Here is a 23,289-nt window from a genome sequence, read left to right on the forward strand (position 1 = left end):
TCCTGTCAAGCTAGTCGAACACATCCAACTCGTGTATAATAAGGGGGCTGCAGGACAGAAATTCGCCAATGTTTAAGTTAATTTTCCAGATTACATTCATTCTAATTATTAAAAATAATGATGTAGTTATTGATGAGAAATAAAGTTGAACTATCTATCTTCATGTGCTAGTGGGGTGGCACAATAGTGCAGCGGTAGAGCTGCTCCCTAACGGCGCCAACAACTCGGATTCGATCCTGACTACAGGTGCTGTCTATACAGAGCGTCACCCATCCGACCTTGGTCACACCGACCAGCGATCACCACGTACACTAGCACTTTCCTACACACTAGGGACAAGTTACAATTCTTACCGAAGCCAATTAACCTACAAACCTGTACATCTTTGCAATGTGGGAGGAAACCGGAGCACCCAGGGAAAACCCACGTGTCCACAGGGAGAACGTACAAAACTCCATACGGACAGCACCCATAGTCAGAACTAACCCAGGTCTCTGGCGCTGTGAGACAGTAACTCTACTGCTGAGCCACCGTGCTGCCCACAGTTGTAGTCTATTACATTTCAGCTGTCAATTTTCATAAATGTTTCCTGCAGTATAGCTCCTGTTTGCTCCCTGTCTGCCCTCGACTTATGGATCAAATTACTAAATCTCCATTATGAAGCTATGGAGGAAGCATTGTGTTAACATTCAAATGCACAAATGTTGAGACATAAACAGTCTCAAATATTCTGCATGCAGAATAACTGATGAAATTAATGATATCGTAGTAGATCTGTATTTTACATTTGTAATATGAAACAATTTTATTACTAGAACAAACCGAACATAATTTATTGCAAGAATAGTATTCATATGGTATCCATCATCTGACCATGTTCCAAAACATCTACACACATTGAGATACTTTTGAAGTGTAATAAATACTACAATGTAGGAAATACAGCATTCACTTCTGATCTCTGTCATAGGTAAAGCAGCAGGTACTTTATGTGGTGGCTGGTGGGTGATTTGGGAGTTGGGGCACACTTTGAACCACTCACAATGTGCCTTTGTACGCTCCCAACAAATGAATTTGAAAATCTCAAAGCCTTTGTGGTGACACAGTGGCGCAGTGGGTAGAACTGCTGCTTCACAGCTCCAGAGACCCAGGTTCAATCCTGATCTTGGGTGCTGTCTGTGTGAGCACATGGGTTTGCATGGGGGTGCTCCGGTTTCCTTCCACATCCCAAAGACATGCGGGTTTGTAGATTGGCCTCCGTAAATTGCCTCCAGTGTGTTGGGAGTGGGTGAGAAAGTGGGGTAACATAGAACTAGTGTGAGTTGGCGATCGTTGGTCGGCACAGACTCGGTGGGCTGAAGGGACCTTCTTCCATGATGTATCTCTAAACTAAACTAACTAAAGGGCATTGCTATAAGGCGTGAGAGGGAAAATATAATGGAGATGTGCGGGCCAGGATTTTTACACAGAGGGTAGTGGGGAGCTGGTACACATTGCCTGGGGTGGTGCTGGAGGCAGATACTATAGTAGTGTTTAAGAAGCTTTTAGATATGCTCCTGGATTTGCAGGGAATGGAAGGATATGGATCATGCAGGCAAAAGAGATTAGTTCAGCTTGACATCATGTTCAGCACAAACAATGAGCACAGAACTGCTGCTTCACAGCTCCAGAGACCCAGGTTCAACCCAGGTACAACACAGGAACAGACCCACCGGCCCACAATGTCTGTGCCAAGACCAGAATAGGCTGATACTTTCTTGAGCAGTGAGAATAATCTCATAAAACCACATGGAATCCTTGAGAGGCGTGACAAGGCAGTGGCTGGGTGTCTAGAATCAGGGTTACAGTAAGAGGTGATGGAAATGAGAAGAGCATCTTACACCAAATTGGTGGTGAATGCACTGTATGGAATTCTGTATGCAAGGGTTCGGCAGCTGGGAGTATTCAAGAAAGACAGCAGATTTCTCGTTTTGGCTTAAGGGGTATTGTGCGATAGTGCAGGGAAATGTTTAGTTTAGTTTAGTTTATTATTGTCATGTGTACCAAGATACCGTGAAAAGCTTTTTTGTTGCATGCTCTCCAGCCAGCAGAAAGACTATACCTAATTACTTTTTTTAAATATTTCAAAATAGACTTTATTCACGTAATAAATATATACAGTGCCTGCATAATGTTTGGGACAAGGACCCATCATTTATTTATTTGTCTCTGTACTCCACAATTTGTAATTTGTAATAGAAAAAATCACATGTGGTTGAAGTGCACATTGTCAGATTTTATACATTTTCGTTTCACCATGTAGAAATTCCAGCTGTGTTTACACATAGTCCCCCCATTTTAGAGCACGATAATGTTTGGGACACTTGGGTTCATAGGCGTTTGTAATTGCTCAGATGTGTTTAAATGCCTCCTTAATGCAGGTATATGAGAGCTCTCAGCATCTAGTTTTTCCTCCAGTCTTTCCATCACCTTTGGAAACTTTTATTGCTGTTTATCAACATGAGGACCAAAGTTATGCCTATCAAAGCCAAAGAAGCCATTATGAGTGAGAAACAAGAATAAAACTGTTCGAGACATCAGCCAAACCTTAGGCTTACAAAAATCAACAGTTTGGAACATCATTAAAAAGAAAGAAAGTATTGGCAAGCTTACTAATCGCAAAGGGACTGGCAGGCCAAGGAAGCCATCCACAGCTGATGACAGAAAAATTCTCTCTATAATAAAGAGAAATCCCCAAACATCCGTCTGACAGATCAGAAACACTCTTCAGGAGTCCGGTGTGGATTAAAATGGCCTTTATTAAAATCTGATAATGTATACTTTAACTACATGTTATGTTTTTCTATTACAAATCTCAAATTGTGGAGTGCAGAGGCAAATAAATAAATGATGGGTCTTTGTCCCAAACATTATGGAGATCACTTGTACAATACATGTACCATGCAAAAAACTCCATCCGACATTCTGGTGGCTATACATACATACAATACAGTTTCCCCAAATCGCAATTTTACCCCACACCCTTGCTACACATGTGGCCCACTTGCATGAAAAGACTATACATAATTACAAACAAGTCATCCTCAGTGTACAGATACAGGATAAAGAGAATAACATTTAGTACATAGTCTATAAAACTCCTATTAAAGATAGTCCGAGAGTCTCCAATGAGGTAGATAGTAGCTCAGGACCACTCTCTAGTTGGTAATAGGATGGTTCAATTTCCCGATAACGGCTGGGAAGAAACTGTCCCTGAATCTTCTGTACCTCTTGCCTGATGGGAGGGGGGGGGTGCTTGGATAAGAGAGCAGCCGTGACTTCCTGACACTTTTGCCAAAATGCTATCAATTGAAACATTAAAGAAAGGTTGCCTTTTGGAGGGACTGATTATCAGATGCGATGTTAAGCTGACACTCGGGTAGCTGTTGAAACAGATATAAGAGATGTCAGAACACAGGGGTGTTATAACTGGTGGCCAGGACAACACTTATCCTACAATATACATTATTTTTTTTAATCTGTCCTTATTAAATTGGAGCATCTTGGACACAAAACCTTGCCATCTTTCATACATTTCAAATATTTTGAATGAAGACTGCTTAAGAACTTATAGACATCATGAAACCTTTGATATGAAGACAAAGCTTTCTTCCTGAATCCAGGTCAACATTCCTCAACTGAGATAAAAATAAAAAAGTTAAAATCATACCGATCTTTGCAGAATGCCACTATAGCTGTACTGTTTTCTTACCGTGAAAGAATAAGTGACTTCAGAAGTAATTACATACTGTGGTATGTTGATGTTTTGAAAGGCACAGTGGTAAAGTTGCTGCCTTATAGCATCAGAGGCCCGGATTCGATCCTGACTGTGAGAAGTTTGTACATTCTCCCTGTGACCACGTGGGTTTTCTACGGGTGCTCTGGTTTCCTTCCACATTCCAAAGATATGCAATTTCTATTTTAATTGCCTTATTTAAGTTACCCCCAGTGTGTAGGATGTGAAACTGAGAAAACATAGATACGTGTGATCGTTGGTTCCCATGGACACGGCCGATGGGGCCGTTTCCACAATGTATATTTTCTTTCTTCCACCTATTCAGTTAATTCAAATGGAGATCTCATTCTATCTCTACCGCACAAAGTCATTTCAATTGCTTTTCCTTTGCAGTTAGAAGGAAGTGTATTTGTAGCTTGTACACTGTCAAATTATATTGTTTGTCCTTCAGTCATGCCATTTCTGCACTATATCAAAATAAAACGAAAAAAATTATTAAATTGCTAAAATTGCATTTTAGCGTAAAGTATAAATTTTTAAATAAAAACCGAACTAACATTGGATTTGTTATTTGACCGTTATTTTAATGACAGTTGTACGTTCTGCATTGTTTACATTTTTATAAAATGCTTTGGGCTATTCTTGAGGAATGTTGTTGTATTCTTCAAAGATCACCTTTTACCAATGCATTCAGTAGTATTCACAGCACTGTTTTGGGTTTGAGTAACTCAATCTAATTTAAAACCATGTCCAGACAGCCAGCTCATATATTTTCGTCTTTGCGTAATAATATTCATCCTGTGCGTTTCATTCTATTGTTATAAGTTCCAGCGAGCCGTTTAAATATGATGATGGAAGCTAAAATGTCAGCATAATTCGGTGAACTGCATTGACTTGACCTTGAGGATGAGTGCATTATGATGATTTGTATTTTCTAATTCTTAAATTATTTGGTGGGCAGAGAAAATGAAAATGTATGAGGTCAGACTGTTAAGGCACATCTGCCATTCATTTTCTTAAAAGAATAACATTTCCCATTGTCTGTACATGTTTCAAAATTGCACAAATAGCCCTACACTACTTTAACAGAATTTAAATGTCTCTTTTGCAAAACATTGCTTGCAATAATAGTTAATCATATTTACACAAGCTTGGGCACTTTTAGAAAAAAATGGCACAATATACTTTTATATTATGCCCGAAAACCATAGAGCATAGAACAGTACAGCACAGGAACAGCCCCTTCGGCCCACAGTGTTTGTGCTGGACATGATATCAGGTTAAATCTCCTCTGTCTGCACGGGATCCTTATCCCTTCATTCTTTACATAACCATGTACCTCTCTGAAAGCCCCTAATATGCCCCTATTGTATCTGCCTCCACCATCACCCCTGGCAGCGCGTTAAAGACCTCCACAATGCTCTGTGCAAAAATGCTTGCCCGTCCATCTCCTTTAAACTTTGCCACTCTCACCTTAAAGCTCAGCCCTCTTTGATGTCTTTGACATTTCCACTCTGAGAAAAGGGTTCTGACTGGGAGGAGACAGGAGGAAAATAAACCATTAAAGAATGGAGGCTTAATCAAGATTTTACCATTAGTGCGACAGTATCTTTTAATTATTTTTCAATTCTTTCACACAGGCTCTGGAAAGTGAATTTGTGTCTTGCCAACTACATCAATGGATTGACCTTATTTTTGGCTACAAACAGCGAGGCCCAGAGGCATTGCGGGCTCTCAATGTTTTTCACTACCTGACCTACGAGGGCTCCGTCAATCTTGACAGCATCACCGATTCCGGTCTGCGAGAGGTAAGACCTAGCAACTCCAGCTGATCCAAAGATAGGGCTTGCAAATGTTATTGAACTGCTACTAGTAATGTTATGTCACAGAGATCCGCTCAACAGAAACTCTTGAAATTGTAAGCACAAGGTATGAACTCCCCTTTATGATGTGTACATTGTATAGAGTTTAGTTTAGTATTGTCATGTGTACCGAGGTACAAGTGAAAAGCTTTATGTTGCATGCTATTCCGTGATTTTTTTTCTATTACAAATCTCACATTGTGGAGTACAGAGGCAAATAAATAAATGATGGGTCTTTGTCCCAAACATTATAGAGGGCACTGTATCTCTAAAACTTAAACTGAAAACTAGAACGGGCATGTGTACCTAGGTACGGTGAAAAGCATTGTTTGATTGCTATCCAAACAAATCAGATAATAATATACTTGAATACAATCAAACCTAACTCAAGTACAATAGGTAGCGCGAAGAGAAAGATACAGGGTGCAGAATACATTTCTCAGCGTTGTAGTATTAAAGTTCCACAGAAAAAGTCCAATGTCCGCAATGAGGTGGGTTGGAGAATTGGGATTGTACCCTAGCTTATGGATAGTTGTTGTGGATATATTAGAACCTCAATAAATTAATCAGAATCCAAATGTAATCACTTGATTATTTAAGTGTATATAATTCAGGTTGCCTCTGTAGAAAAAGGAACATACATCTGTTGAACTTTCCGATTAAATTCTTGATCATATTTTAACAAACTAACAAGTTTTTGAACAGGAAATATTTGTTATTTTTTAACTAAAATATGAAGTAAGGTTTGAGGGATTTATTTTGGCATGATCAGTTACTAGAAAGGAATAGTTTTAGGAACTTGTTATAAAAGATATTCTCACTGCCCTTTTTCCTTAAAACCAAATTATATTATTCCTTTCTTGTCCTTACGTGGTTGAAAATAGCTACGGTGAAGAAAACTGACAAAATAATCGCAGATAATTTTAAAACTATAAGCTTACCCAAGCAAAATAAAAGCTACCTCAAACAGTGGCCCTCCCTTTCCTTATTGTAGTCCCTTTTTGGAAAACTATTTGAAGGTCAAAACAATATCATTTTAATGGGTCCAGAGAAATCCTTTTAGTGGTATTCTTGCACCATTTAAAGCCATGTACATGTGCAACAAATCTGCCACTAAAAGACAAAACTCATCATTTGCACTAATGTCATGGTATAGTATTTCACTACATCAAACTCTGTAATCTGAGACCACAAAAACCCTTTCAAACATTTGGGCTGTTGAGTAACTTGTACTGAGTAATGTCACGTGCAAGATTTCCACAGATAAATATATCTAATTGACAGGTCAATTAGTGGGACCAATAAATTATTCCTGTCGTTTCTTTAAATCAATGCACATTGTTTCCATCATTTTGTTTTGGATATGCCTTCAAAATAGTTTTGTCACTTTAGTCACTAGTTTTTTCTGCATGAACAAAAGAGCCACGAAGGGGTTTTTAACACTTATTCAGAACATTATGAATATTCACCAGCTGTGATGCAAAGCTTAAGAGAAATATGCTTTGAAACTACAGCACAGTACTCGACCCATGGTACTGTGCTAGAGACATCCCCAGATATTTACCATCTGTTACCAAATAACTAAAAATGCACAGCCATTCAAAGGAGAATTATTAATAAAGGCTCGTCGGAGGTCAAGCAGGAGAAGAATGAATTACATTATCACACTAATCTCTTTTGGCATTTCATTTTATTGGCAGCATAAGCTTCAGTAACTTCTGTTTTGAGTATTGCCCGAACAAACTTAAATTCAAAATGTAGTCAGAACATGGCTTTATTATATAATATATATCAGAGCAACAGCACAGTTTGGATTAGTGCAGTTTAGTTTGATTTAGAAGGATCTCAACCCAAAACGTCACCTATCCTTTTTCTCCAGAGATTCTGCCTGATCCATTGAGTTATTCCAGCTCTTTGTGTCCATGCTTAGTTAATTTAAGTTTAGAAATACAGCATGGAAACAAGATCCATTGCTGGTTACCATTCAAATCTGCTTGGTGTACAGTGGTTCTGATAAATTTGACTTGTTCTCTGTCAGGATGTTAATGGGTTATTTCTTTGAAGCAAAACATTACTGAATCCATTATGTTATGCCTTTTATTAACAGGTTAAGGCAACAGCGCATCGGTCTCCATCAGTGAGGGTATAGAGTATAGAAGTTGGGATGTTATTTTACAGTTGTACACGACGTGGGTGAGGTTGCATGTGGAATATTGTGTTCAGTTTTGGCCATCCTGCTGAAGGAAGGATGTCATTAAGCTGGAGAGAGTGCAGAGATGCTTTACGAGGATGTTGCCAAGACTCGAGGGCCTGAGCTATAGGGAGAGGTTAGGCAGGCTAGGATATTGTTTGTTGGTGCTGGAGGCTGAGGGATGACCTTTATTGAGGTTTATAAAATCACGAGGGGAATAAATAGGGTAAATCTACAGTATTTTACCAAAAAATTGAGGAATCAGGACATAGACAATAGACAATAGGTGCAGGAGTAGGCCATTCAGCCCTTCGAGCCAGCACCGCCATTCAATGTGATCATGGCTGATCATCCCCAATCAGTACCCCGTTCCTGCCTTCTCCCCATATCCCTTGACTCCGCTATCTTTAAGAGCCCTATCAAGTATCCAGAGAACTGGCCTCCACCACCCTCTGCGGCAGAGAATTCCACAGACTCACAACTCTCTGTGAGAAAAAGTGTGTCCTCATCTCCGTTCTATATGGCTTACCCCTTATTCTTAAACTGTGGCCCCTGCTTCTGGACTCCCCCAACATCGGGAACATGTTTCCTGCCTCTAGCGTGTCCAAACCCTTAACAATCTTCTATGTTTCAATAAGATATCCTCTCATCCTTCTAAACTCCAGAGTGTACAAGCCCAGCCGCTCCATTCTCTCAGCATATGACGGTCCCGCCATCCCGGGAATTAACCTTGTAAACCTACGCTGCATTCCCTCAATAGCAAGAATGTCCTTCCTCAAATTAGGGGACCAAAACTGCACACAATACTCCAGGTGTGGTCTCACTAGGGCCCTGTACAACTGCAGAAGGACCTCTTTGCTCCTATACTCAATTCCTCTTGTTATTAAGGCCAACATGCCATTCACTTTCTTCACTGCCTGCTGTACCTGCATGCTTACTTTCATAGACTGATGAACAAGGACCCCCAGATCCCGTTGTACTTCCCTTTTTCCCAACTTGACACCATTTAGATGGTAATCTGCCTTCCTGTTTTTTATACCAAAGTGGATAACCACACATTTATCCACATTAAACTTCATCTGCCATGCATCTGCCCACTCCCTCAACCTCGCCAAGTCACCCTGCATTCTCATAGCATCCTCCTCGCAGTCCACACTGCCACCCAGCTTTGTGTCATCTGCAAATTTGCTAATGTTACTTTGAATCCCTTCATCCAAATCATTGATGTATATTGTAAATAGCTGCGGTCCCGGCACCGAGCCTTGCGGCACCCCACTAGTCACTGCCTGCCATTCTGAAAGGGACCCGTTAATCCCTACTCTTTGTTTCCTGTCTACCAACCAATTTTCTATCCATGTCAGCACTCTACCCCCAATACCATGTGCCCTAATTTTGCCCACTAATCTCCTATGTGAGACCTTATCAAATGCTTTCTGAAAGTCCAGGTACACTACATCCACTGGCTCTCCCTTGTCCATTTTCCTAGTCACATCCTCAAAAAATTCCAGAAGATTAGCCAAGCATGATTTCCCCATGCTGACTCGGACCGATCCTGTTACTACTATCCAAATGTGCGGATATTTCATCTTTTATAATTGACTCCAGCATCTTCCCCACAACCGATGTCAGGCTAACTGGTCTATAATTCCCTGTTTTCTCTCTCCCAACTTTCTTAAAAAGTGGGATAACATTAGCTACCCTCCTATCCACAGGAACTGACCCTGAGTCTATAGAACATTGGAAAATTATCACCAATGCATTCACGATTTCTAGAGCCACTTCCTTAAGTACCCTGGGATGTAGACCATCAGGCCCTGGGGATTTATCAGCCTTCAGTCCCATCAGTCTACACAACACCATTTCCTGCCTTATGTGGATTTTCTTCAGTTCCTCCGTCACCCCAGATCCTCTGGCCACTACTATATCAGGAAGATTGTTTGTGTCCTCCTTAGTGAAGACGGATCCAAAGTACCTGTTCAACTCATCTGCCTTGTTCCCCATAATAAATTCACCTTTTTCGGTCTTCAAGGGTCCAACTTTGGTCTTAACTAAATTTTTTCCTCTTCACATACCTAAAGAAGCTTTTACTATCCTCCTTTATATTCTTGGTTAGCTTACCTTCGTACCTCATCTTTTCTCCCCGTATTGTCTTTTTAGTTATCTTCTGTTGCTCTTTAAACATTACCCAATCCTCTTGCTTCCCGCTCATCTTACCATAAACATAGGTACAATATTTAATAGGAACCTGAGGGACAACATTTTCATTCAGAGGGTGGTGGGTAAATGGAATGAGCTAGCAGAGGAGGTGGCTAAGGCAGGTACAATAACAATATTTAAAAGACACTTGGACAGGTACATGGATAAGAAAGGTATAGAGGGATATGGGCCAAATGCAGGACTAGAGTAGATGGTGCATCTTGGCTGGCACCGTTGGGCTGAAGATTTTGTTTCCGTGCCGTATGAATCTATGACTCAGGGACAGTCCAACCAATGTATAGGAGGCCACATCGGGATCAATAGATGCAGTAGATGTTAGAGGAGGTGCACATGAGCCTCTGTCTCACCTGGTAGGACTGCTTGGTTGCCTGGATGGAGTTGAGGGATGAGGTATAGGGATGGGTGTTACATCTCCTGCAAACGCAGGAGAAAGTACCTGGGGAGGGCTTGGACTGGGTGGGAAGGGATGACTGAACAAAGGAGTTGCTGAGGGCGTGGTCTTTGCGGAATGCTGAAAGGGATGGAGATGGGGAGGTGTGACTGGTGGTGGGATCACGTTGGGATTATGAGATGTGCAGGTAAAGTTTTTTACACAAGGGTAGTGAGTGCTTGGGACGTGCTACCAGGAGTGGTGGTGGAGCCAGATATGATCGTGGCCTTTAAGAGATCTTTAGATAGGCACATGGATTTTCAGGAAATAGTAGGAAATGGATTATGTGCAGACAGATAAGATTTGGTCTTGGCAGCATGTTTGGCACAGACATTGCAGGCCGAAAGGTCTGGAGGAAAAGTATCAGGGCAATTACATGAAAAGGTAGATACAAGAAACTACAGATGCCGGTTTACCAAGTAAAGAGACAAAATGCGAGAATAACTCAACGGGTCAGGCAGCATCTCTGGAGAACATGGATAGGTGATGTTTCGGGCCAGGACCCTTCTTCAGACTGATTAGCTTTAGGATATTGATTCATTAAGGGCCTGTCCCACTTGCCAATTTTTTTCGGCGACTGCCGGGGCCATATCATGTTGCCAAAAGAGTTTCACCATTTCAAAATCCAGCAGCGACAAAAAAAATGTTGCGACACGTGAAAAAACACCGCGCGTCAATACGTCATCACGCCACATCACGCCGCAAATTTTTCGATGACCTGATATACGTCAGTCAATGATTCCGGCAGTCTCCAAAAAAATCGCCAAGTGGGACAGGCCCTTTAAGCCTTGCCAGGATTTCAGCACCAACTGTGTCAAGACATTTGAAACTGCCAGAACAGATTTATTTTCTCACTTCAAATTAATAATTGGCCCCATTTATCATAAAAAAACTTTGGCGATTTGGTGATGTTCTAGTCATTTAACTCTACTAACACTTGAGACATTGTTGTAACCAGTCTATTCTAGTAGAAAAGTCCCGTCACAAAACGTTGTCCGTCCATTCCTTTCCCAGAGTTCCTTCAGCTCTTTATGTTATGTCCTGCATAGAAGAGCATTATTCCTGACTCACCAAGTGAAGATGCACGACATTCCATGGAGGGAAATTCAAACATTTATGATCCTTATTAATGTTCTTTAAGTAAAGTGTAATCTTGCAACAAGAAGAGCATTTGGGTTTTACTCTACGAATTCCTCAAAAGTGGCATCACAAGTGGATAGGATGGTCAAGAAGGCTTCCTTGCACTGGGTGATCGTTGGTTGGCATGGACTCAGTGGGCCGAACGCCCTGTTTCTACGCTATATCTCTAAAGTCTAAAGATGGACAGCGTCTCCTGGAACTCAGCCACTGATTATTCCAGCTGAGGGCAGGGTGTCCCATCATCCATGCCAATATTTCTCCCTGTGATCGCGTGGGTTTCCTCTGGGTGCTCCGGTTTCCTCCCACATCCCAAAGGTGTGCGGGTTTGTAGGTTAATTGACATCTGTCAAATTGCCTCTAGTGTGTAGGGAGTGGATGAGAAAGTGGAATAACATAGAACTAGTGTGAATGGGTGATTGATGGTCGACGGGGTCTAGGTGGGCTGAAGGGCCTGTTTCCATGCTGTATCTCTAATTTTCAAAAGATCACCAGGCATTAGTTACCTATTACAGGATTCCCTTTGGAAAAAGCTGGGCGTCTTCAGCATAAATAATTGCTAACAAGCTGTTTTGCCTGAACTTTCCAACTTGGCTAAAGTGATGCTATGAAATGTTTTTAATATTGCAGCTCATTCAATCATTTTTATTTGTATTTCCCTTCATTTATGTTGTCTGACATTCATAAAGCAACAAAATTATGAATTCAGAGCAGGAGTAGGTACTCAGTTCTGTGAATCGGCTCTACCATTTAATAAAATCATGGCTGATGTGACTATGCCCATAATTCAGCATTGGTAACCTTTCAATTCCTTGTTATCAAGAATCTATCAACACCAAGAACAAATATTTAAAGATTCTACTTCCATCTCCCTTTGAGGATAAGAGTCTTTAACCTTTATAAGAAACAAAATTCACCTCAGTTTTAATTGAAGTCTTCCTTATCGTTAAACAGTGACCCCCAAGTTCAAGACTCTTCCACAAGAAGAAACATCCTTATCCACATCTATATCCTCCCTCACTCCCCTCCCCTGAACTTTGGCTGACCTTGCACCGTTTCTCCCCTCCCACTCCCCCTCCAGTTACATTCCTTCCTCCACCTTCACAATTCACAACTTTTCTATCCTCGCGCTTCACAATTTGTAATTTTTTATCCTTTTGGCTCACACCTGGTTTTATCTTTTTGGCTCACACCTTTGTCCAGCAATCTGCCTATCTTTGGAGCATGGAACGGTGGGAATATGAAACGAGCTGTCGGTGGAGGTAGTTGAGGCAGGTACTATAACAACATTTAAAAAAGATTTGGACAAGTTAAGATAGGAAAGGTTTTGGCGGAACATGGGCAGGTGGGACCAGCGTAGATGGAGATCTAGGTCAGGACCTTTATCCTGCTCCACCTCTCTTCCTCCTCTCTAACCCCCACCCCCCCGTCCCCCCAAGAAGGGTCCCAACCTGAAACGCCACCAATCCATGTTCTCCAGAGATGCTTCCTGACCCGCTGAGTTACTCCAGCACTTTGTGTGGTAAACCATCTTCTGCAATTTCTTTCCACATACATCCTGTCAAAAACCCTCAGGATCTTATCTGCTTAATTGAGGTTACCACTCAGCCTTCCAAACTTCAGTGGATACAAACCTAGCCTGTCTACCCTTTCCTCTTAAGGCAACTCATCCAGTCCAGATAGCAAGAGTCAAGAGTATTTTGAGGATTGGGTCTGATCGTTCTAACTAGCCGTGCCGTGGGATTTGGTGATAATGGAAAACAATGAAAATGTAATTGAAGACAGTCCGGTGCCCGGGCCAAAACTCCTCAGCTGGCCCATCGGCTGTGCTTTGTGTGCAGTCCAGCATCCGGGCCAACTCATCATTCACCCAGCCACGGCCGAGTCGGTCAACGAATTGCCATCGGGAATTTGTTCCTTATTTTGACCTTTTGTCCCTTATTTGGGAGTGAGAAAGTTGGCAACCCTAGTGATGGATTGGGTTGGTTTAAATTAGTATCTGCAAATTATAGTCGGGTTTCTCTGTTGCACCTTGAATGATCCACACTGTTTGATTTTCCCAGCCATCTTCTGTCTCTTAGTCACTTTGTGTAAACGGAAAGCGGTGGGGCGATTGTTACTTCTCTGTACAAATCACGTATCTGCTCATTGTCTAAGCCAAGCTTGCCGCAGGGGGAGGCAAATCGGAAAAACAATATTTCACTCAGCAGACTGTGAATCATTATGCTTGGATATAAAAGAGGAAACAAAAGCACGTTTCCCACCAAGTGCATTCTCCATATGGTGCATGCAGTAGTTATTTTTCACTCCTCAGCAAAAATCAAAATGCTGGGCCCTAGTTTTGCCAGCAGGCAAACTGAATAATATGATCTCATTGCCAGAACAAAAATAGGCCTCAGGTATTGGACCTGCATTGTCAACATAACTAGATTTTTTGGCGTTTGAGGATTCTTAAATTAGATTATGTTGAAAGTACCGTAGTTATTTGAGGAATCCTCTGTCTGTATATTAACTCACGGTAATGTATAAGTTTAGGTTTATTTTTGTCACGTGTACCAAAGTAAAGTGAAAAGCTTTGTTTACATGCTATCTAATCAGATCAGATAATACTTTACATAACTACAATCAAGTGAAACTCAGTACATTGTGGGCCATTCCTGTGTTGTACTGTTCTATGTACTGTGAAAAGCATTGTTTTGCATGCTATCCAGTCAAATCAGATAATTCTATACATAAATACAATCAATCTAAACTCAAGTACAATAGGTTGAGCAAAGGGGAAGATACAGAGTGCAGAATATTGTTCTCAGCATTGAAGGGCATCAAAGAACCTTTTGTTCTCGAGAGAATTGAGTCATCCCTGCAGCACTGGGATATATCTTGAATCTATGTCTAGTTCTTTATTATTTCAATATATATCTTCCCCATCCCCCATCACTCCCGGCCCTAATTCAAGAGTAAACGTTGATGTGGTAAAATTACGGTTTTCTTGTTAATACTTAAATTTAATGTATTTAAAATTGAACTGTGCTGCTGGCGGCGGTAGTTTCCCTGCCCTGTCAAAGCACACAAAGGTTCCCGGTTATAATGCTTCTTAATCCCATTTGCTCCAATCAGACCTGCTATTGAAAATGAACAAATTACTGACTACCTCTCCGCTTGGTAATAAAAATAGCTGGAAGGAATATTCTTCTTGCCTGACAGTCCCTGGCCTTTCATCCGTGCAGTGCCGACTGGTTTGCCTCCCCTGAGAAACTAGTTATTTCTTGATTTTCCACAGTAGGAGATAATTGGTAGTTTATGTAATAATTAATTACACAAGATTCTTTTCCTTATTATCAGCCTGTTTATTCCATGTGAGACTTTGAGGACTGCAGCTATTTAAATGGGATGCCAATGCAGAATCTGACGTTAGCAAGTTGCTATTTTTGGTTCCAAAAATTAACAAATGTATATTTTCCCCAAGAAACCCAAATGCTAGCGGGGTGTTATAAATGTCAAACTTATTTTTTAATGAGAAATTAAACAAATTCTTGAGTGTGATCTGCTTTTCTCCAAAGTGGTAATTGCTGTGACCATTGTCTTTTTTTCAAAGATCGCCGAGACTTGTTGTGTTAAAGATCCCTATACCTTTCTCCTTACATCGGAGCTTGTAAAGGTATTTTGGTTGAAAGCGTTGCTGTTTTAAATGGTTTGAAATAATACTGCATGCGGTCACCATTTAACTATTAATCTGCCAGCGATCGCAAAGGAATAATTAATCCCGCATGTTGCAGGAAAAGTCTGTTGACAATAACTACCAAGTCGCTTCATTTTACAGATTGCAAAAGGAGCGTCTTTGCTATGAATTTCCAGCAGTCTTAGCCTGGGCTAGTGCGTGCTTGCATTGTCAGAAGAGCATTGACCCATCACTTTGATGCATATTGATCATGACAGTCACTCCTTTTTCCCTCAGGCCATGGAGGTACACATACAGAACCTTGGACAAATGCCATCCCAGTTGCTTATTGAGCCACATCCACCCCGCAGCTCGGCCATGCACCTGGTGAGAAACTGCGTCTTTTGCAATCCACCTTCACTGTGTTCGATGACGAAATTAAATATGTTGCAATAGACGAGGATGGATCACATCCGCAAAATGAAACAAAAAAGCACGATTGTTGCCTCAAATTAATTCATAACGTTTTCAAGGGATATGGGCCAAACAAGGTCAGGTGGGAATAGCATAGGTGGTGGTATATGGATCGAACTACAGAGGAGGTAGTCAAGGTAGGTGCTATAAGAACATTTAAAAGATAATTGGACAGGTACATGGATAGGAAAGGTTTAGAGAAATATTGGCCAAACATGGGTAAATGGGATTAGCGTAGATCTTGGTCGGCATGGACAAGTTGGGCCGAAGGGCCTGTTTCCGTGCTGTATGACTATAACTCCGTGACTCTTAAGAGAACAATAAGTATATTCTTCACTTGATTATAACATTTATACTTCCATAGATATGAATATCTCATAAAACAGCCCTAGTGGCTGATTATTTTGTGTATAGTGTCAGAAACTTATTTTGTATAAATTTAGTTCCATCTATTTTAAGTCGTTATCCTCAGATCAGCAGTTCTCTTACTAAACACCCACTGTTATTAAACTGAGTATTTTCTATCTCCATCTGAAGCCCTCCCCAATCATTACCGCCATCTTCTACCCTGCGATATTCAGTGAGGGTTACTAAACAAGCCTTGTTGATAGCTGTGATCAGAGAGTGCAAGTGAAACGGGTGACTGGGAGATGTGTACGCAGAGAGGTAGCAAATTAGGTTTCATAACCGGTAGATGGGTGCAGATTCTGGTCACAGGTGTGAGAGTCGGTGAGAACAAGTTGAAAGGAGAATTACAGGAGAGTAGCAAGGGAATAAGCACAAAGAGAAGAAAAATGTATAGTTTCTGTGCCAGAAAAATAAAAACATAAAGCTATCCTATACTATTAAGATTCACAATGATGGAGGTGATAGAAGAGAGAATGGATAGACAAAGATTACTGGGCAAGCACAGTGGTGTAGCTGGTAGAGCTACTGCCTCAGAGCGCAGGGTCCCGGATTGAATTCTGACCGGGTGCTCTCTGTGTGAAGTTTGCAGGTGGGTTTTCTCCAGGTGCTGCGGTTTCCTCCCACATTGCAAAGTCATGCGGTTTTGTAGGTTAATTGGTCCTCTGTAAATTGCCCCCAGTGTGTAGGGAGTGCACGAGAAAGTGGGATAACATAGAACTGGTAAGAACGGTGATCGTTGCTCGGTGTGGACTCAGTGGGCCGAAGAAGGGCCTGTTTCCATGCTGTATCTCTAAACTAAATGTCAGGATAGTCAATGTACAGTAACTAAAATGAGGATTATTGATGTCAGAAAAAACAAATAGAGCTGAAAAGTTAAATAATGCAGATTTTCAAAAATAATTTTAAAATAAAATACATTTTTTGTGATTGTGGTAATAGAAGCAGCACAAAATAATTATGGCAGAAAATATGAAAAACATTCTGAAGAAAATAAATGGCACTGGAATAAACTAAAAGAAAGAATTGATAATACCGAAAGAATGCGATAAATGACATTCGTAGCGCATATTTAATTATCTGTGTGGACAAATGATATTGGTGTACAGTACTTCCCATTACTTTGCAAATGATACAGTGCACATTTTTGTCTCTCAGTTTTAAACAAGTATGGAGCGAAACAGCTATTGAAAATATCGTCACAAACAATTCGCAATCTCTTCACCAACCTACATAGCAGAGTAGAGATTTTACATTTTTCAACAGTCCAGCAGACGTGTAAAATGGCGATGGTTCTCAGCCTCTGGATTGTCACTCAAATTTGACCATGAAAAATATCAAATCAGTTTTTATTTCCAGTATCTGCAATTATTTTGATATTTGTTTAACTGTGATGGCCAAATGTAAAATGTTCTTTCTGTTTTTCGTTGATAGAATTAACTTTAAAAGTTTGTACTAAATGTTTATTTTACCTGGAACTCCTTCTGCACCACCTCATGTATCACTCCCAAGATGGACCCCTTACTACCTAAAAATGACACTCTAAAGTGCTGGAGTAAATCAGTGGGTAAGGCAGCATCTCTGGAGAACACGGGATAGGCGATGTTTGGGTCGGGACTCTTTTGACACCCTTTTGTCTCCTTTTCACCTTTAGTCTTTGTCACCTGCTCCACCCATCTGCCAATCACGCCCCACACCTGTATCCACCTATCACTTAACCCGCCACTTATCCAGTTTTCTCTCCAATACTCCATTGGTCTGAAGAAGGGTCCCGTCCTGAAATGTCACCTATCCATGTTCTCCGTAGAAGCTGCCTGACCCGCAGAGTTACTCAGTACTTTGTGTCTTTTTTTGGAAACCAACATTTGCAGCTCCTTGTGTCTTCCCTTAAAACCTATCCTGCTGTCGAGACCACGTAGATGTAAGCAATGTTTGTTTTACCAAAATTGCAGTACATTATCCTGTGCATGTGATTACTCTACCTAATGTTTTTTCCCAGTTTTACCAAACCTCCACATTAATTGTGTTTTCCCTTTTGCCTCTTCTGTTTTCTCCTCTTTGTTTCTATTCAACAGTGTTTCCTTCCACAGAGCCCACTCATGTTTAAGGATCAGATGCAGCAAGATGTTATAATGGTGCTAAAATTTCCATCCAACTCCCCTGTTACTCATGTGGCAGCCAACACATTGCCTCACCTCAGCACCCCTGCAGTGGTCACTGTGACCTGTAGCAGGCTGTTTGCAGTGAATAGGTGGCATAACACTGTAGGTAAGTAACAACACTATCTTTGAATATCTTTAACTTTTATTTACATGGATATTGCCAGGACTCGAGATGCTAAGTTTGGGGCGACACGGTGACGCAGTGGTAGAGTTGCTTTCTCACAGCGCCAGAGACCCGGGTTCAATCCTGACTACAGCCACTGTATGTGGAGAGTTTGCACGTTGTCCCTGTGACCACGTGGGTTTTCTCCGGGTGCTCCCACATTCTAAAGACATACAGGTTTGGAGGTTAATTGGTTTCCGTAAAAGAAAATAGTTTCTAGTATGTAGGATTGAACTAGTGTACGGGTGATTGCTGGTTGGCATGGACTCGATAGGCCAAACCGCCTGGTTCTACGACGTATCTCTAAACGAGACTAAAACTGTAGGGTGTTTGGTCCGGCTAGGACTTTATTCCTTGGAGCTCAGGAAGCTGAGGGACGATCTTATAGAGGTGTATAAAATCATGAGGGGAATAGATAAGGTGAATGCACAGTCTTTTAACCAGACTAGGGGAATCAAGAACTATAGGACATAGGTTTAAAGCGGGAGGGGCAAGATTTAATAGGAACCTGAGGGGCAACATTGTCACTCAGACGGTGATAGATAAATAGAACTCGCTGCCAGAGGAGGTAGTTGAGGCAGGTAATATCACAACATTTAAAAGACACTTGGACAGGTACATGGATAGGAAAGGTTTAGAGGGATATGGGCCAAAAGCAGGCATGGGACTAGCTTAGATGGGGCATCTTGGTCAGCATGGGCAAATTAGGCTGAAGGGCCTGATTCTGCGCTGTATCACATGATTATGAAATAATATTTTGGTTGTCATTGATATTTGTATTATTTCTGACATTCAGCGCTAAGATATAACACAATAATAGCACTATGTGGCACAGTGGTGCAGTGGGTAGAGCCGCTGCCTCACAGTGTCAGAGTTCCCTGTTTGATCCTGATCTCCAGTGCAGTCTGTGGAGTTTGTACATCGCGTGGGTTTCCCCTGGGTGCTCCGGTTTCCTTTCGTGTGGGTGTATAGGTTAATTGGCCTCTGTAAACTGCCCCTAGAGTGTAGGGAGTTGCTGAGAAAGTAGGAATACACAGAACTAGAGTGAACGGGTGTTTAATGATCAATGTGAACTTGGTGAGCCGACGAGTCTGTTTCCCGGCTGCATCTCTAAACTAAACTAAATTAAACTCAATTAAAGTTAAACAATGGTTGTGTATGTCTGCATCTTGTTCCCCAGACTGGAATGATATAAATTTCTTATGAGTTGAATTCAGATCATTCTAAATTGGCACGTGTGATGACAAAAGGTCAAGGCATGCATGTTTCTGTCAGAGTGAAGGGTAAAGCAGGTGGGAATAAGAAAGCCTGTATGACAGGAGAAATTGAGGCTCAAGTTTGGAAAAAGGAGGCTTGGGACAGGTTTAGGCAGCTGGGATCAAATGTATCCATGGTGCTTTGAGAACTGAGGAGCATACATAAGAAGGAAATCAGGAAAGCATAAAGAGGACAGGAGATAGCTTTGGCAGACACCAAAGAGATTTTCATAAGTATATTTAGGGAAAGAGCATAACTAGAAAGAATAGGGTCCCTCAGAAAACAAAGCAGCCATCGCTGTGTGGAACTGCAGGAGATGAACCTTAATGAGCATTTCCCCTCTGTTTTATGGTGGAGAAAGGCATGAAGACTGGGGGTCTTTGGACAGTTAATGGGGATGTCTTGTGTACAGACCGTATTATGGCCGAGAAGGTCATAGGTGAATGAAGATAGATGAATCTCCCAGGCCTGATCAGATATATCCGAGGACACTGTGGGAAGCTAGAGAGGAAATTTCAAGAGCTCTGTCTGAAATTTATGAATCATCTTTTGACATGGATGAGAAGGCTGAAGACTGGAGGGTAGTTAATGTTGTGTCTCTATTTAAAAAGGGCTGCAAGGAAAAGAGTGGGAACATAGATCAGTGAGCCTAACATTAGTTTAGTTTAGTTTAGAGATACAGCACGACCTGCGATTCCCGCACATTAACACTATCCTACACCCACCAGGGACAATTTTTTTACATTTACCAAGTCAATTAACCTACAAACCTGTACGTCTTTGGAGTGTGGGAGGAAACCGAAGATCTCGGAGAAAACCCACGCAGGTCATGGGGAGAACGTACAAACTCCATACAACAGCACCCCTAGTCGGGATCGAACCCAGGTCTCCGGTGCTGCATTCGCTGTAAGGCAGCAATTCTACCGCTGCGCCTAGTTGTTGGCAGAGCACTGGAGAGGATTGTGAGGGATGAGATAAATATGCATTTGAATAGACAGGAACTGATTAAGGATAGTCAGTGCGGATTTGTATGTGGGAGATCGTGTCTTACCAATATGATTGAGTTTTTTGAAGAAGTAACCAAAAAGATTGGACACATGAGGCCAAAACTGTAGACATTGACTACGTATTTCTGCAAGGCCTTTGATCAGGTTCGGAAAGGTAGGCTGCTCTGGAAGGTTAGATTGCATGGGATCCAGGGAGAGATAGACAATTGGCTTCATGGAAGGAAGCAGTGGGTGATGGAAGTGTGTTTTTCAGGCTGAAGGCCCATAAATAGTGGTGTGCCGAGAGGATCAGTGGGACCCGTTGGGTTCCAGTCACAGGAGGCCTGGTCCCCCAATGCAATATTCCACCACTCACCTGCTCCCCCAACACAACGGCGGGAGCGTTCTGTAGCCGGGGTAGGGGGATGGCTTCAGGCAGGGAGCGTCCTGCAGCCAAGGGAGGGGGACGGCTTCAGGGGAGGGTGGTGGGGAGAGGGGGGGTGGGTGAGGGGGAGGGAGTGGATGGTGGGGGTGAGGGGGGTGGTGGTGGGGGTAGGGTGGATGGTGGTTGGTAGTGGGCGGTGGGGGTGGGGGTAGGGGGGGGATGGTGGGGTAGGTGGGTTGTGGGAGCAGGGGGGGTTGTGGGGGAGGGGGTGTAGGGGAGGGGTGTGTGTGTGGTAGGGGGAGGGGCCTGTGTAGTAGGGGGAGGGGCATGTGTGGTGTGGGGAGGGGTGTGTGTGGTGGAGTGTGGGGGAGGGGCGTGTGTGGTGTGGGGGAGGGGTGTGTGTGGTGGAGTGTGCGGGAGGGGCGTGTGTGGTGTGGGGGAGGGGTGTGTGTGGGGGAGGGGGCCTGTGTGGTAGGGGGGAGGGGCGTGTGTGGTGCGGGGGAGGGGTGTGTGTGGTGGAGTGTGGGGGAGGGGTGTGTGTGGTATGAGGTAGTGTGGGGAGGGGGGGTATAGGGGAGGAGGTTGTAGGGGAGGGGAGGGGGGATGTAGGGGAGGAGGATGTAGGGGAGTGGGGGTTGTAGGGGAGAAGGGGTGTGGGGGGGCTGGAGGGTTGTGGGGGTAGGGGAGGGGGTGTATGTGGGAGGGGTGTGTGTTGTAGGGGGGAGGGGGTGGTGTGGGGAGGGAAGGGGTGGTTGAGGGGTGGGGTGGGATGGGGAGGGGGTTGTGTGGGCTCAGTGGCTCCCAGCCCCGGCTCTGACCGCACTCACCGGCTCCAGGACCCGGCTGCACACATCAGCTTCCGGCTCGTCGTGGTGGTCGCAGCCCCCACTCGCAGAACACAGAACTCAGCTCCCGCTCGCAGAACACAGCCCCCGCTCACAGAAAACAGAGCCCAGCCCCCGCTCGCAGAACACAGCCGCCGCTCACAGAACACAGAGCACAGCCCCTGCTCGCAGAACACAGAACACAGCCCCCACTCACAGAATACAGAGCACAGCCCCCGCTCGCAGAACACAGCCCCTGCTCGCTCTCTGCTCACTACGCTCCTTCAGCTTTATTCTCGCGGCCGGTGATTGATAGCGGGTTCCGGAAGGGGCGTCGATCGGAACAGAACTTGGTGTGCTTGGGGCAGGGGAGAACGGTGAGTCAGGTGGCTTAAATATCCTAGCGATATAGGGTACCGCTTTTGCGCAAATTTAAAAACAACGCAGACCAGAAGTGGTCAAGATGAGAGTTTTAGTAATAGTATAGAGAGATAGATGTGGTTATATTTGGATGAGAATGTACAAGGCATGATTAGTAAATTTACAGATAACACTAAAGTAGATAGTATAGTAGATTGTGAAGATGATTGTCAAAAATTTCAGTAGGATCTTGATCAGCTGAGCAAGTGGACTGAGGAATGGTTAATGGAGTTTAATGCAGAAAGTGTTGCATTTTAGGAAGTCAAACCAGGGCAGGACCTCCACAATGGGCCCTGAAGAGTGTTATAGAGCAGAGGGATCTAGGAGTACAGGTACATAGTTCCCGGAGCGCAGGAGGATGAGAGGTGATCTTATAGAGGTGTATAAAATCATGAGCAGATAGACAGGCCGAATGCACAGTTTTTTACCCAGTTGGGGAATCACGAACCAGAGGACATTGGTTTAAGGTGAGGGGAAAGGTTTAATAGGAATCTGAATGGCAACATTTTAACACAGAGTGGGTATATGGCACGGGCCGTGGAACCGGGGGGTGCAGCCCCTCCACTTTTTTGGCGAGACATGCTTCATAACCCAAAATTATCCAGCCCGCAGGTGTATTTTTCTCTTCTTCTGAGGACATCCAGAATCTCAGAACAAGCGCACAGTGAGCGCGGCAAAACCAAAGATCATAGAACGGAGCTCCGCTCTATGATCTTTGGGCAAAACCACGACCAGCCGTGGTGGAAACCGACTGCCCCCCCAAAACCCTCCCTCAACGGCCAATCACAGCGCGGTTCACAGTCAAGATATGGGGTAGTGAACGAAGCGCTGTGATTGGCCGCCGAGCGGAAGGGAGGGAGGGAGGGCCAAGAGAGAGAGAGAGAGTCGGCCCCGAGAAGGAGGGAGAGAGGGGTGGGGGGGAGGGATGGGGGATATATCCCTC

At 43.1% G+C, this 23,289-nt stretch overlaps 1 protein-coding gene across 6 annotated transcripts in view; it reads left to right on the top strand.

Annotated features, from left to right (window-relative positions):
- LOC116974451 (neurobeachin-like) overlaps positions 1-23,289 on the top strand; it is a 395,937-nt gene that overhangs the window by 345,391 nt on the left and 27,257 nt on the right. For 3 of the 6 annotated variants that reach the window (XM_033022898.1, XM_033022901.1, XM_033022899.1), the window contains 4 exons: positions 5,416-5,583; positions 15,208-15,270; positions 15,568-15,657; positions 18,225-18,417. In XM_033022898.1, the coding sequence (XP_032878789.1) occupies positions 5,416-5,583; positions 15,208-15,270; positions 15,568-15,657; positions 18,225-18,417 (514 nt within the window). The remainder of the gene's footprint in view (positions 1-5,415; positions 5,584-15,207; positions 15,271-15,567; positions 15,658-18,224; positions 18,418-23,289) is intronic. The other 3 variants (XM_033022900.1, XM_033022902.1, XM_033022903.1) reach the window with 3 other exon arrangements.

The sequence above is a fragment of the Amblyraja radiata genome, chromosome 6 (assembly GCF_010909765.2).
Source record: "Amblyraja radiata isolate CabotCenter1 chromosome 6, sAmbRad1.1.pri, whole genome shotgun sequence".
Classification (NCBI taxonomy): Eukaryota; Metazoa; Chordata; class Chondrichthyes; order Rajiformes; family Rajidae; genus Amblyraja; species Amblyraja radiata.